This window comes from Carlito syrichta, unplaced genomic scaffold (assembly GCF_000164805.1).
Source record: "Carlito syrichta isolate Samal-C Ts95f unplaced genomic scaffold, Tarsius_syrichta-2.0.1 Scaffold306835, whole genome shotgun sequence".
NCBI classification, from domain to species: Eukaryota; Metazoa; Chordata; class Mammalia; order Primates; family Tarsiidae; genus Carlito; species Carlito syrichta.
The window spans coordinates 264449-276569 of record NW_007250931.1 but is presented as its reverse complement, the minus strand read 5'-3'; the positions used below and the strand labels follow the sequence as shown (position 1 = coordinate 276569).

Genomic DNA, 12121 nt, shown 5'->3' with positions numbered 1-12121 from the left:
TCAGGCGAGGCTGTGGTGGCCGGGAGCGGCCACTGCACTCCAGTCTGGGCGACAGAGTGAGACTCCAACTCAAAAAAAAAAAAAAGAAAATGTTAGATCAACAATTCTTCTGGGGAGTTTGCTCCCCTTCCCTGGTGAGCATGAGAATCACAGTGGGGGCTTTTTCCCCCCCAAATAACACACAATTACCAGACAGTTTTATTCTGAGACCCTAAGGCAGTAATCTTCATATAATACCATTCATGGGAATAAGCAGGGGTGGTTTGTTAAAATGCAGACTCCTGGGTCAGAGCAATTCTGACTCTGTACATCTGGAGTTGACCTCAGGAATTTAAGTTTTAACAGATGATCTTGATGCAAGTGGTCCACAGAATCTGCATGAAGGCAAGCACAAACCCCCAAGATTCTCTCTCATTATTGGAGGACATGAAGAAAGGTGACGTATTCTGCTGGTTGGGAAGCAGTGAACTACATGATCTGTTTCCTTCTAGCTTGGGAATTCTGAGATTCTCAGGAGTGCTTTGCCTCACCCACTCTCACCCCTCTTCTAATTTTTTTTTTTTTTTTTTAGTCAGAGTCTCACTTTGTCACCCAGGCTGGAGTAAAGTGGCACAGTCACAGCCACCACAGCCTCAACCTCCTGGGCTCAGGTGATCCTCCTGCCTCAGCCTGCCAAGTAGCTGGAACCACACGCACTCACCACCACACCCAGCTTGCTTTTTGATTATTGTAGAGACACGGTCTTGCCAAATTGCCAGGGCTGGTCTAAAACTCCTGGACACAAGCAATCCTCTCGCTTCCATTTCCCAAAGTGCTGGGATTACAGGTGTGAGCCACTGTGCCTGGCAATTTTTTAAAAAATTGTATATATGAGGTTTCACCAAGTTGCTTAGGCTGGTCTTGAGCCCTTGGGCTCAAGCAGTACTCTGGCCTCCAGCTCCCGAAGTGTTGGGATTACAGGCATGAACCACCACACCTGGCCCCTCTTCTAATTTTAAGCTCCCCCCTTTCTTCCTCACAGTAATCCCAAGTAGCAACATCAAGTCATCATTTTCACCTCTTGGGATTTTGCTAAAGGAAGCAGCCTATGATTACCATGAGGGCATGTGAATCCTGAACTGCAGATCCATAAATTATTTCCCAAAAAGCCAGAAATCTAAATTTTTCTGTGAAATTTCTCCTTTTTCAGAGAGATCCCTTAAAACACCAAGAACAAGACAGAGGCCAACTGTAGCAAGGGAGAACCAACCACATCACTCCAATAGGATACCCCTTCACACCTAAAGGTTCTAATTCCTGTAAAGTGGATCTCTGGGTGGGTAGTTCATTGTTTTTTACATTGTGTGTGTGTGTGTGTGTGTGTGTGTGTGTGTGTGTGTGTGTGTATGTTGAGTCTTGGGAAGCTTCTGTCTGTAGTGAGGAACTTAGAACATTGGGTAAACTAAGGGTTATCAGTCTGGTCATCAGAAGGATGGGTCGGAGTATTTGGGCTATGTCCCCAAACCTTAATTCTTGCTCAGTTGCTTAGACTCCCAGCAACTGTGGCTGAGGGCTAGACAGAACTGGGATCTTCCAGAAAAGGAACAGGTTTGTCTTGCTGAGGCAGGAAAGAAGTCAGAAAGCCATATGTGTGTATGTATGGTGGCACGGAGGGGTGGGGAGACTAGAATTGGGGGGAAATGGTTACAGTGGGTAGTAAAGTATCTAACTGCACTCGACAAGGGCAAACCAGATGGACTGCTTACTATTAGGTCTTAGCTGTAGTCACTACAGAGTAGTATCAGTCTCAGAAACACTGCAGATGAGGTCAAGAAGAGGCAGTTTATTTTGCACTCTTTGGCCTCCACCATGGTCTGGCAACATCCCATCCTTTAAGCTCATAGGTAAGAGGTGTAAGAACACTTATGAAGAAGCAGAAAAACACAGCCAAGTGATCCAGATGGAAAAAGTCTAAAATTACTGTGGCCCAGGCAGAGCCTTGCCAGATGATCTCTTCCCAAACTTCTCAGATGTAAATTCTTCCCTGATTCAGCCACCAAGTCCTCCATTCCTTCCATTTGGGACTCAAAACTTCCACCAAAAATGTGTGCACATATGAGCTTGGCCTAGGGCTCACAACCAGAAATACCTCTCTGCTTGCTGCTGCCAGGCAGCTGTGTGCATGGCCCAGAAACCAGACTTTCATTATAAAATGTGTTTTTCTGTGTGTACCAGGCAAAAGATGCTCAACATCCAAATCACTGCTTTACTGTGTGGCAGTCACAGTGATGCCACCTCTGCTGTTCCCATGTTGCCCTCCTCTCATCCAGGACTCTAACCTTTTTCATGTTTGAGTATCATAAGTCAAGGCCAAAGTCCATCAAGGCCTCTGCTCTCCTTTTCTCAAGTACAGAGCAGGGCTCATAATTTGAGTCTTGAGAATTGATAGTTGTCTCTTAATGGTTGAGGTGACGAACACTAATAGCAGTGAAGGTCCCAGGAAAGCATAAAAGTCAGAGGCTGTCCCAAGGGGGGAATTTTAGGGGCAGAGATGTTTGTTGATCTTTCACTCTGCAAATTGGTCCAAGAACTTGAGGTACGCCTGGCGCTGGGGTGCAGCCGCTGGAATGAAGTGGCCACCAGAGTGGGTGAGAGTGATGGCTCCAGGGAATCGTCCAGCTAGTTGCATGCTCTCCTGAGAAGGGATGACTTGGTCAGTGTCCCCGAAAACATGAAGTGAAGGCAGTAATAAGGGGCCCCGCAGGATGGGTTCCTTGAGCCCAAGGCCCCGGGGACAGAAACCAGATACCAGGATGATAAACCGCATCAAAGGGAAGCGAGGATCCCCAGCCTGGCCCAGGGCACACACAAGGGCTGCCAGCGCAGCTCCTTGGCTAAAGCCAAGGAGCCCATCAAAAGGCCCTAGCTTGTTCAATGCCTGTGCTACTGTTCCCAGGGCTTCTTCCAGGCCCCTGCACACTGAGGGCTCTTCCAGTGCGGAGAAGACATCTGCCTCTTGCTCTGAAAACCACCAGCCTCGAGGCTGCTCCTCCGGAGGGCAGAACCCTATAGCAATATGGAGGAAAAGATGAGATTAGGGCAAGGGGAACTCCAGGGAGGAAAGAAATGAGAAAAGGAGGGTTTGGGATGACAGGAAAAGAGAGGGGATTGAGGGGACAAAGTCTGGGGGAAATGAGGTGGGGAATGGATTGGCCTGACTTGGAGACGGACACAGGAGGAAGACGAAGGTGGAAGCCTAGGTGCGAGCAAGAGGGACTGGGATGGGAGAAATGAAGGGTGAGGGCTAGGTGGAAGGAATGAGGGGAGGACACGGGGTGGGGGTATGCTGAGGAGTGTTAAGAGGGCGAAGCGAGAAGATACTGTGTTGCCGAAGCAGGCTCGTCTCACCGGAGTCTGACCCGGCGCCCTTGGGGCCCGCTGCGTCGGGGACCCGGTGCGGCCCGCTGAGGCACACGAGCTCCGCGCGGCCCCGCAGCGCCTTCCTTAACGCTCCGGTCTTCTCGCGGAAGCCCCGTTCGCTCTGCCGGAAGCCCGCCAGGCACAAGACCCTCAAAGGCCGCCGCGCGGCCATAATACCCGACCAGGCGCTACCGGAAACGGCCTTTCCCCGAGCGGAAGTAGAATACGCAAAGGAGGAATCAAACGTCGTTACCACCCCTAAGGCGGGCCTCAGAGCGCGAGGGCGTTCCCATATCCGCTGGGAGGGGTGAGGCGCAAGCAGAGCAGGGGCGAATACAGTACCGGTGACTATGGAGCGTCTCCCGGAACAAGGGTCGCCACCTTCTCATTTTTGCAGCTGCAGTCCTCACAAGACACAGCTGGAGGGTGCTGCGTGGACCTCTCCGGCACCTGAGGTCGCAGACTTTGGTCAGGGTCTTGCTCCTGCGACATCCTCCACTCCGGTCCATTTCCCATCGTGGCCGCCGGGCGGCGGCCTTGGCTTGTGTCACCAGGGAGGAACCAGTGCTAAGGCCGCAGCGCTAAGGGACTGTCTCTCCTCCCTCCCAGAAGTCCCCGCCTACCTTCTCTAGAGCAGGTCGACCAGGGGGCTGGGGGCGTCGGTTCCACCCGTGGTTCACGGTCCACGGCCCCAAGGAGCTGCCGGCGTAGAAGTCCATCGGGTAGGGCTGCTGCCAGGAAATGTCCCTTAGGGCCACAGCCGCCTAGGGGAGGAAAACCGGACAATAACATTTGTCAACATTTTTCTGCTCATGGATTATTGAATTCAGTCCTCACAACGGCCTATAAAGGGTGTATTATCCCCACACCACATAAGGGAAATGTGTGTTTCAGAGAAGTTAAGGGACTTGCCTAAGGCCACACAGCTAGGAAATGGCTCAGCTGGGGGGTTCAAGACAGTCTGACTTCGGAACCCATGAGCATAACTAAATGCTGCCTACCCACCCACTCCACTTCAGATCTCTCCCTTGAAAGCCCACTCTCCCAGAGATTTTCAAAACTTGGTGCTACCTCATAGGGTGTCAGCAGCGGCTTGGCGAAGGCTGTGCCCCAGTCAATGGAGAGACGTGGACATGCCACTTGCACCCACCTGGGAAGGGAATCCAGGTCAGACCCTCAGTGGGGTCTCCCCCTCTCCTAGGCAGCATGCTGAAGAACATGACAGTGTCCCCAGCATACCCATTAGGATTTATTAATCCTGAAGTAAAGACTGTCTACTGCTGTTTACAATACTACATTGTTGCTTATTTTTTCCTGTTTCCTCCACTAACTCAGCTTTCTAGGGCAGCTTACTGGTGATGGTATCCCCAGAACCAAATTTAGTGCCTGGTACAGTGCAGGTGTCAACCACACCTCAAACTCATCTTACAAGAACTGTGATGTTGCCATTGCTTCTGAGCCCCAAAGCTAGACAAAGCAGGTATGACTCATAGCCAAGGGCAACCCCTGCTGGATAATGCTCTGTAAACATTAAAATTTCATGATCATGAAACAATTCTCAATGATTCCAGCCTTCAGTATGTGCTGGACAGGTCTCAGTTTCTGAGCTACTTTTAGCTGGAGTCTCTAGTTAGGTGGGGAAACTTACACATCCACCTCAGGAAGCAGGCTAAGCTTGCTGGGGAAGATCTCAGAGAGCAGCAGCCTTACAAAGGGAAGTCCCAAGGCTCGGAGTCGAGACTCCAGGTGCTGTTGCGAGAGGGAGGCAGAGCTGGGGTCACCATACAGGCAGCCAAAGCTAAATCCTTTGGCCTACTGATTTTCCCAGCTGGGTTTCTGCCAGTTCCCTCCTCCAGAGGTTGTCCTGAACCTTCTGACCTCCAGGATCTTGGGACTGCCCTGGCGGCCCAAAGTGCCCAGAATAAGGCCCCAGGATTTAGCTGAGCAAGCAGTGGCTATGGCTTCTTGGCGGGCAGCCTGCATGCGCTTGTGGTCATAGTGCTCTCTGGACAGGACTTTGCTGTACGGGTCGTACCTGGAAAAGAAGATTTCAAGGTTACTGGGACAGTCTCTCAGGACTCCTACTATATATACATGGCTCCTGACTCAGTCCCTTGGGATCCCGAAATTTCAGGCCCTATGCAGGTAATTAGGAACAGAAACAAGAGCAGGGATTGCCACTGGAAGATCAGTCCCATAGCTGGAGCAGATGAGAGTTGGGGATGGTTTTAGGATCTCAGTGTAAATCCCAGGAGATGGGTGGATAAGAGCAGTCCTGGGTCTAATGCCCAGACCCAGCACCTGAGTGCTTCAGATCTTTAGGGCTAGGGGCCGTTTAGTGGTCAGGGAATGAGGCTGCAGCCTTTTGAGAGCCTCAGGGGTAGGAAATCTCACACCTCACCAGCTGGGCAGCCCAGCCCAGAGCATACCGGTAAGCAGGGATATTGGGGTTGGCAATCATGACAGACTCCAGATGGAAGCGGCCATCTCCAAGATACCTGCAGGGCATGGAAAGGAGGCCATTAGTGTGGTGAAGGGCAGCAGAAGAGGCCTTCATGGCTTAGAAGTCCAGAGACCTGAGTTCTCAGCTGGCTGTGCTGCTGACTCTGTCAACTGGGACAAGCCATCATTTCACCTCTTGGGCCCTAGGTTTTCTCACGTGTAAAATAAGGAGTTTGAATTGGATGACTGTAAGGTCCCTCTGGTTTTATAATGCAGAATCTAAGAACTGCAATCCCTCTGCCTTATGGGGGAAGAGTAAAGGAGCAGCCAAGGCCATGGTAAGGCTCTTAGAGAACCTAACTTGGAAGGTTGGGAACAGATTCTCCCTTACTAAGCTCAATACAGACATAGGAAGTAGTGTTCAGGGTGTCGTAGATACCGTAAACGAGCCTGCAGGGTATACACTGGCTCTTCTCTGCCCAAACTAGCTCTTGGGTCCAGTTACTGCGTTATAACAACAGCTACTGTTTATTGGATTTGTGCCTTCTATGTGCTAGGCCTGGTCTGAGTACCTGAGGGGAATGAGTTTACTCAGTCCTATCTAATAATCCTCCAATGCACTTATAATATCTTTATTTCAGAAGAAATACAACTGAGGCTCAGGGCTGTTAAGAAACTTGTCCAAAGTTATGCAGCTGTTAAGCAATGTATCAAAACCTAACCACCAGGCTGCACAAGCAGGCTCTAGGAGATGCTTGTCCCAGCAATACCTTCCCAGGCCATGAAGATTCCAGAACAGGAAAATAATCTGCCCATGGTAGTAGCTCCTTCTCCCTTGGAGACCACACTTCATTCTGATGAATGGCCAATGCTCAGGGTGTCCCTCCCTCCAACACACAACTTGAAGCCCCCAAGGGTAAACATCTATGAGCTCAGAGCAGTGCAGGCACAGGCACAGGGAGGATGCTCTTCAGGGAGCAGGGTTGCCAGATCTGGGCTGGGAAGACCCTGATGTGGGCCTGCCTAGGGACAGGGGTGTTCTTTGCGGGTGCAGCAAGGCCTGTGGGACCAGCATCTGAAACCCGAGAGGTAGGAGTGAGTCACAGAGTGCCTCTCCTTTCCTCCCTCCCTACCATTAGCTAGGAATGGGGCTCCCTTCCTCAGTCCCAGCCGGGGGAGCTGTTGGCTCTGAGGCTGGCTGCATTCACACAACATTAAGCATTTCCATTACCTAAAATAATTAGGCGGCAGGAGACACGCTGCTTCTGCTTGTTAGCTGTCCGGATGCTAAATTAATGGGGCTGCAGCCTGGGCGTGCCCATCCATCTTCTCCAATTATATCCCCGCCATTTCTAGCCCACCCTCATCCCCCATCAGGCCCTCCAATTCCTGCTCCCACCCCGGGTACAGCCTTCTGGATGGTGGACTGAGCACTGGAGAAAGAGACAGTAACCTGAGGTCTATTCCCTATTTGGTCCCCACCTTCCAGCGTGACCTTGGAAAAGAGGTAAGGAGCTTTCGACTCAATTTCTTTCCTGTATGATGAACCTCAGGCTCCCTCCCAGGATACATGCCTACGTCTCTAGGACTTGGCCCCATTTTCAACTTACACAACAGCCTCCACCTCTTTGGGCAGTCGCGGGGATGTGCAGCCCAGAATCTCCCCCGGGGACAGGGGCTTGCACTGTGGGACACTCACATGATACTCAGCTTTCAGCTCCTGGGCAGCTGCCTGCAGGGATAATGAAGGAAGGGATGCAAGTGGCTGGGGAAAAAGAGCCAGGGCCAGAGGAACAGCCCGGAGCACCTGGCATGGAGACCCAGGAGCACCTGGAGAGTGAACCCCGTCTGCCCCACGGGATGCTGAGGATCCTCATGCTACCTACCTGCAAGGTTGACACAAACTGAATGGTGCTGACCAGGGCAAGGGCACTGGCTGGGGGAAAGGTGAGGCGGATAGAGTCCAGTAGGTGGGTAGTGTCTATCCGGATGTCCACAAAAACGTACAGCACCCGGAAGTCTTGGGCTGAGGTGTCCATGGGAACTGGGGAAGAGTTCAGGAGGCTTTGTTTTGGGAGGCAAGAGGAGCAGAGGGCCTGGCCCAGGCTGAGGTCTCTGAGTAGCCAGGACCAGGGACTTCAGCCTGGGGGCAGAATGAGGAGGTAGGGGAGGAAGGGGTCACGGGTCCCTTAGAAGCTCCTGGTCAGGCTTCTCTGTCACTCAGCCGGGGACCCAGCCTGCTCTACCACCAACAGCCTTTCAAATACCCGCATCTGGGACAGAGCACAGTTTCCAAGGCAACCAGATCCAAAGGAAAGATTCACCTGCGGAGCAGAAAGGCTGAGGCCATCCCAGAAACCAGGAGGAACCTCGTGCCTGCAAGCAGGACAAGGTACTATGATGGAGATAAGCATGCTGCCTGCCTTCCTGCCCCCCTGCCATGGTCCAGACGTCCTGGCCTGTCATACCCAGGCAGCTGTGGCCATAGTGCACCAAGAAGTCAGCTCCCAGGGCCCTTGCAGTAAAGTCATCCACACAGCAAGCTCCGTAGGTCACGTCACCCATCACCATCACTTCGGCTTCTGTGAACCTGTGGGTGTGGGGGTGAGGAACAATGGGACAGTGACACAAGGAGTGAGGTGAAAGAAACCTGACCTGTGGGGGTGTCTCAGGGCCCAACTCCTCTCTCCCTACCTCTCGCAATTCCTTGGGTTGGTAGCTGCCACTTCTGCCAACAAAGAGTAGGAGGGGCACAGCTGCCACCTCCCTCAGCCCTGGCAGCAGCTCCTGGAACTGCTGCTGCATGAGGATCCTGATTCCTCTGCCCAGGCTCACACTGCAGGATGGACCCCAACCCTCAGCCTGGCACACATGGGGTCAGACACAGACCTCTGATGCCCTGACTCATCCCACCCAGAGCAACGAGCATACACCACAGGCAAAGGCACCCACTCCCATGCCCTAGCACTGTGGTGTTTGTGGGCATGGATGTCTGGATACACACAGCCTCCCCAACACCCAGACCCACTGTCTCCTCCCTCACAGGCAGGGCCCATGGTGCCCAGGATGGGGGGACCCATGCACAGCTCCCCCACAGCACATGGCACCACCTACACGCCTCATGCGTCAGGAAGAGTGGGCTTTGGCCAGCACATTGCCATGGGATCTGCTGCCAGGCCTGAATCACTGGGGGACGGGGGTGGTTGGGGAAGACCCCGCACTCCTGAACTTGCCACAGAAAAGGAGCAGGAGGACCGGCCCTTCCTTGAAAGAGACCCTCACCTGGTGCATGGAGCCTGGCTCAGGGACTGGGGCCCCCATCCTTCACCTGGAGGCGTGCTGGGGAAGCTGAGCGGCTGCCAGCCAGCCCCCTCCTCCACCCCCTTCCCCAAATCAGGCTGTGCACAGAAGCAGATTATTCAGCTCCTTAGAATGCAGCCCAGGCGTCTGAGTCAGCCAGAGCACTTAATTTTTTATAGATTAAAATGTATGCAAATTGGCCTGAGCCCCAGAGAGCATCCCCAAGGGGCAAGAGGGTGGGAGCAGGAGAGTGAGTCTGTGGCAGCAGAATGGGAGAGCAGGGGAGGGGGGAGGGCAGCAGCAGGGAAGTGGGAGGTTCCCAGCACGAGATGACCTCCCCTTTCTTCATTCTCCCTCCCTGTTCCAGTGCTGGTTCCAGATGGCTGAGCACCCCCCCCAACGATGGCTCATTATATTGAAGAAACTTAGAATGATGGGGGCAGAGGAACGGAATGCCTTCTCCTAGGCACCTCTCTCTCCCCCAGCCAAACCCATCCTTGCCCAAACATGCCAGAGAAAACGGTACCCCCAGGCAGACCCCTCACTGACCACTCAGCCCATTTCAGGCTGAGCTCTGAGAATTCTTAGGTTTCTTCCCAGGGCCTACCACCTGCTCTGGGCTTAGCTTTGAGATACTGGAATGGACTTTTTCCTTCTCCCAAATTTTTGTTTTTGTTTTGTTTCTTTATTTTAAAGATATGGGATATAATTTATGATTACGTATACAAATGGACATCGTACAGGTAAAGTTTGGGCCTCCCTTTGGTCCATACTTTGCCTGGTTTGAGATCAGGTACCCTTATTGATGTTGTGTCCCTCTCCCTCCTCCCAAAGTTTTGAGGGAGGGGAGATTTACATTGACAAGCAGAGATCTCAGCAAGCTGGGAGTTTTGTTTTGGGTTTTTCCCTTAATATGTGAATGGCTGTGGGAGGAAAAAGGGAAGGCAGAGGTCCAGAAGGAAAAACTATCTGCTGATAGGCAGGACTGTGAACATGAGGAGGGTCTGTCTCAGCTTCCTCTCTGGTGCCCCAAGCCTCACCTTTCCAAGATATCCACAATGGTGCAGGCAAAGAGGAGGAGGCCTTCAGGCATTTGCAAGGCCACTGCAAGACAGAGCAGACATGAGAGGTGGAAGGCTAGGAAGACGCAGTGATGGGAACACTGCCCCTGAATGGGCCAGGCAACCTCTCCACCCCCACCCCAGCTCAATGTTTAAGGGCTCACCCTTCTTGGCCTGGGCTTGTTGGATCCTCCAGATGGTCTTGGGGATCTCAAAGTTGTAGTTGGAGGGCAGGACCCAAATAGCTGTCTGCAGCTGGGGATTGTTCAGGATCTCGGGGGGGACCTGATTGGCCAAGCGGCCCCTATAGGCCCGACCTAGGAAAAATATAAGGCCTGAATTGGTGTCTGGCCTTGACCACAGCCAGACTGAGATGGAACAGGGCCCCCTTTTGGGGCCTGCCACCCCACCCCAAGCATAGAAATAGAGATAAAATTTCGAGTTCAAGAAAAATTCCAGGCACCTAGCTAGCCCTTCAGCCAGCAATTAGGGAAGTAGTAAATAACTCACTAAACAAGAAGATAATAATAGCTGGGCATGGTGACTCACATCTGTATTCCCAGCACTTAGGGAGGCCAAGGCGGGAGGATTGCTTGAACCCAGGAGTTCAAGACCAGTCTGGACAACATAGCAAGACCTTGTCTCTACAAAAATTCAAAGCTAAACAAATAAAACATAATAAATAAATGAAGAAGATAGTATAACTTGAACAACAGTCACCTAAGTAAGTGAGAGTCACAGATGTTTGGTTCCTTATAAAAACTAAAGCTAGGCCGGGTTCGGTGGCTCAGCCTGTAATCCCAGCACTTTGGGAGGCCGAGGCAAGTGGATTGCCTGAACCCGCGGGTTTGAGACCAGCCTAGGCAGCTTGGCGAGACCTCATCTCTACAATAATCAAAGTCAAAAATTAGCCAGGCTGGTGTGGTAGTGCGCACCTGTAGCTCCAGGTACTTGGAGGGCTGAGGTGGAAGGTTCCCCAGAGCCCAGCAGGTTGATGTTGGGGTGGCCGTGAGTATGCCACCACCCTCCAACCTAGGCGACAGAGTGAGATGCCAACTCAAAAACAAAACAAAACAAAAAAAAACAACTAAAGCTAACACCTTGACATATGTCCTTAAGTTGTTTTTCAGAAACCAGAACCCCCACCAGATAAAAATGCATGTGGTCATGTAGACCTTAGACTGAAACCAGAAAATAGATTTAAAAGTTCCTGAAGGCTGGACATGGTGGCTCAAGCCTGTAATCCCAGCACTTTGGGAGGTAGAGGCAAGAGGATCTCCTGAGCCCAGGGGTTCGAGATCAGCCTGGGCAGCTTGGCAAGACTTCATCTCTACGATAAATCAAAAAAATTAGCCAGGAGTGGTGGCGCATGCCTGTGGTTCCAGCTACTTGGAAGGCTGAGCAGAAGGATCACCTGAGTCCAGCAGGTTGCGGTTGCAGTGACTGTGAGTGTGCCACTGCACTCCAGCCTGGGCATCAGAGTGAGACTCTGACTAAAAAAATAGATAAACAAACAAACAAATAAATAAAGTTCCAGAAATTTCCCTGCCCTTAACACATTTTAGAGACTCCCCCACCCCCGACCCTTTACCTCTACCTTTAAAAACCATTATTTGTAGCTGGGCTCAGTGGCTCAGCCTGTAATTCCAGCACTTTGGGAGGCCAAGGAGAGTGGATTGCCTGAGCTTGCGGGTTCGAGACCAGTGTGGGCAACTTGGTGAGACCTCATCTCTACAATAAAAAATTAGCTGGAGCCTGGCTCGGTGGCTCAGCCTGTAATCTCGCGCTTTGGGAGGCTGAGGTGAATGGTTTGCCTGAGCCCACGTGTTCGAGACCCGCCTGGGCAACTTGGCGAGATCTCATCTCTACAATAAATCAAAAAATTAGCCGGGCGTGGTAGCGTGCGCCTGTAGTTCCAG

The 12121-nt window shown here is 52.1% G+C and overlaps 1 protein-coding gene across 7 annotated transcripts in view; it reads right to left on the bottom strand.

Moving 5' to 3' along the window:
• Positions 1–1802: 1802 nt before the first annotated feature.
• LOC103265769 (2-(3-amino-3-carboxypropyl)histidine synthase subunit 1) overlaps positions 1803–12121 on the bottom strand; it is a 12986-nt gene continuing 2667 nt past the window's right edge. The window contains exons 2-13 of one of the 7 annotated variants that reach the window (XM_008063418.1): positions 10367–10519; positions 10182–10245; positions 8310–8431; positions 7728–7885; positions 7452–7573; positions 5829–5897; positions 5278–5434; positions 5048–5148; positions 4471–4549; positions 4023–4163; positions 3742–3849; positions 2960–3045 (exon numbers count right to left, since the gene is read on the bottom strand). In XM_008063418.1, coding sequence (XP_008061609.1) covers positions 3748–3849; positions 4023–4163; positions 4471–4549; positions 5048–5148; positions 5278–5434; positions 5829–5897; positions 7452–7573; positions 7728–7885; positions 8310–8431; positions 10182–10245; positions 10367–10519 — 1268 coding nt within the window. In that variant the 3' untranslated portion in view covers positions 2960–3045; positions 3742–3747. Of the gene's footprint in view, positions 3046–3387; positions 3850–4022; positions 4164–4470; positions 4550–5047; positions 5149–5277; positions 5435–5828; positions 5898–7447; positions 7574–7727; positions 7886–8309; positions 8432–10181; positions 10246–10366; positions 10622–12121 lie in introns of those variants that run through there. The other 6 variants (XM_021715193.1, XM_021715191.1, XM_021715195.1 and 3 more) reach the window with 6 other exon arrangements.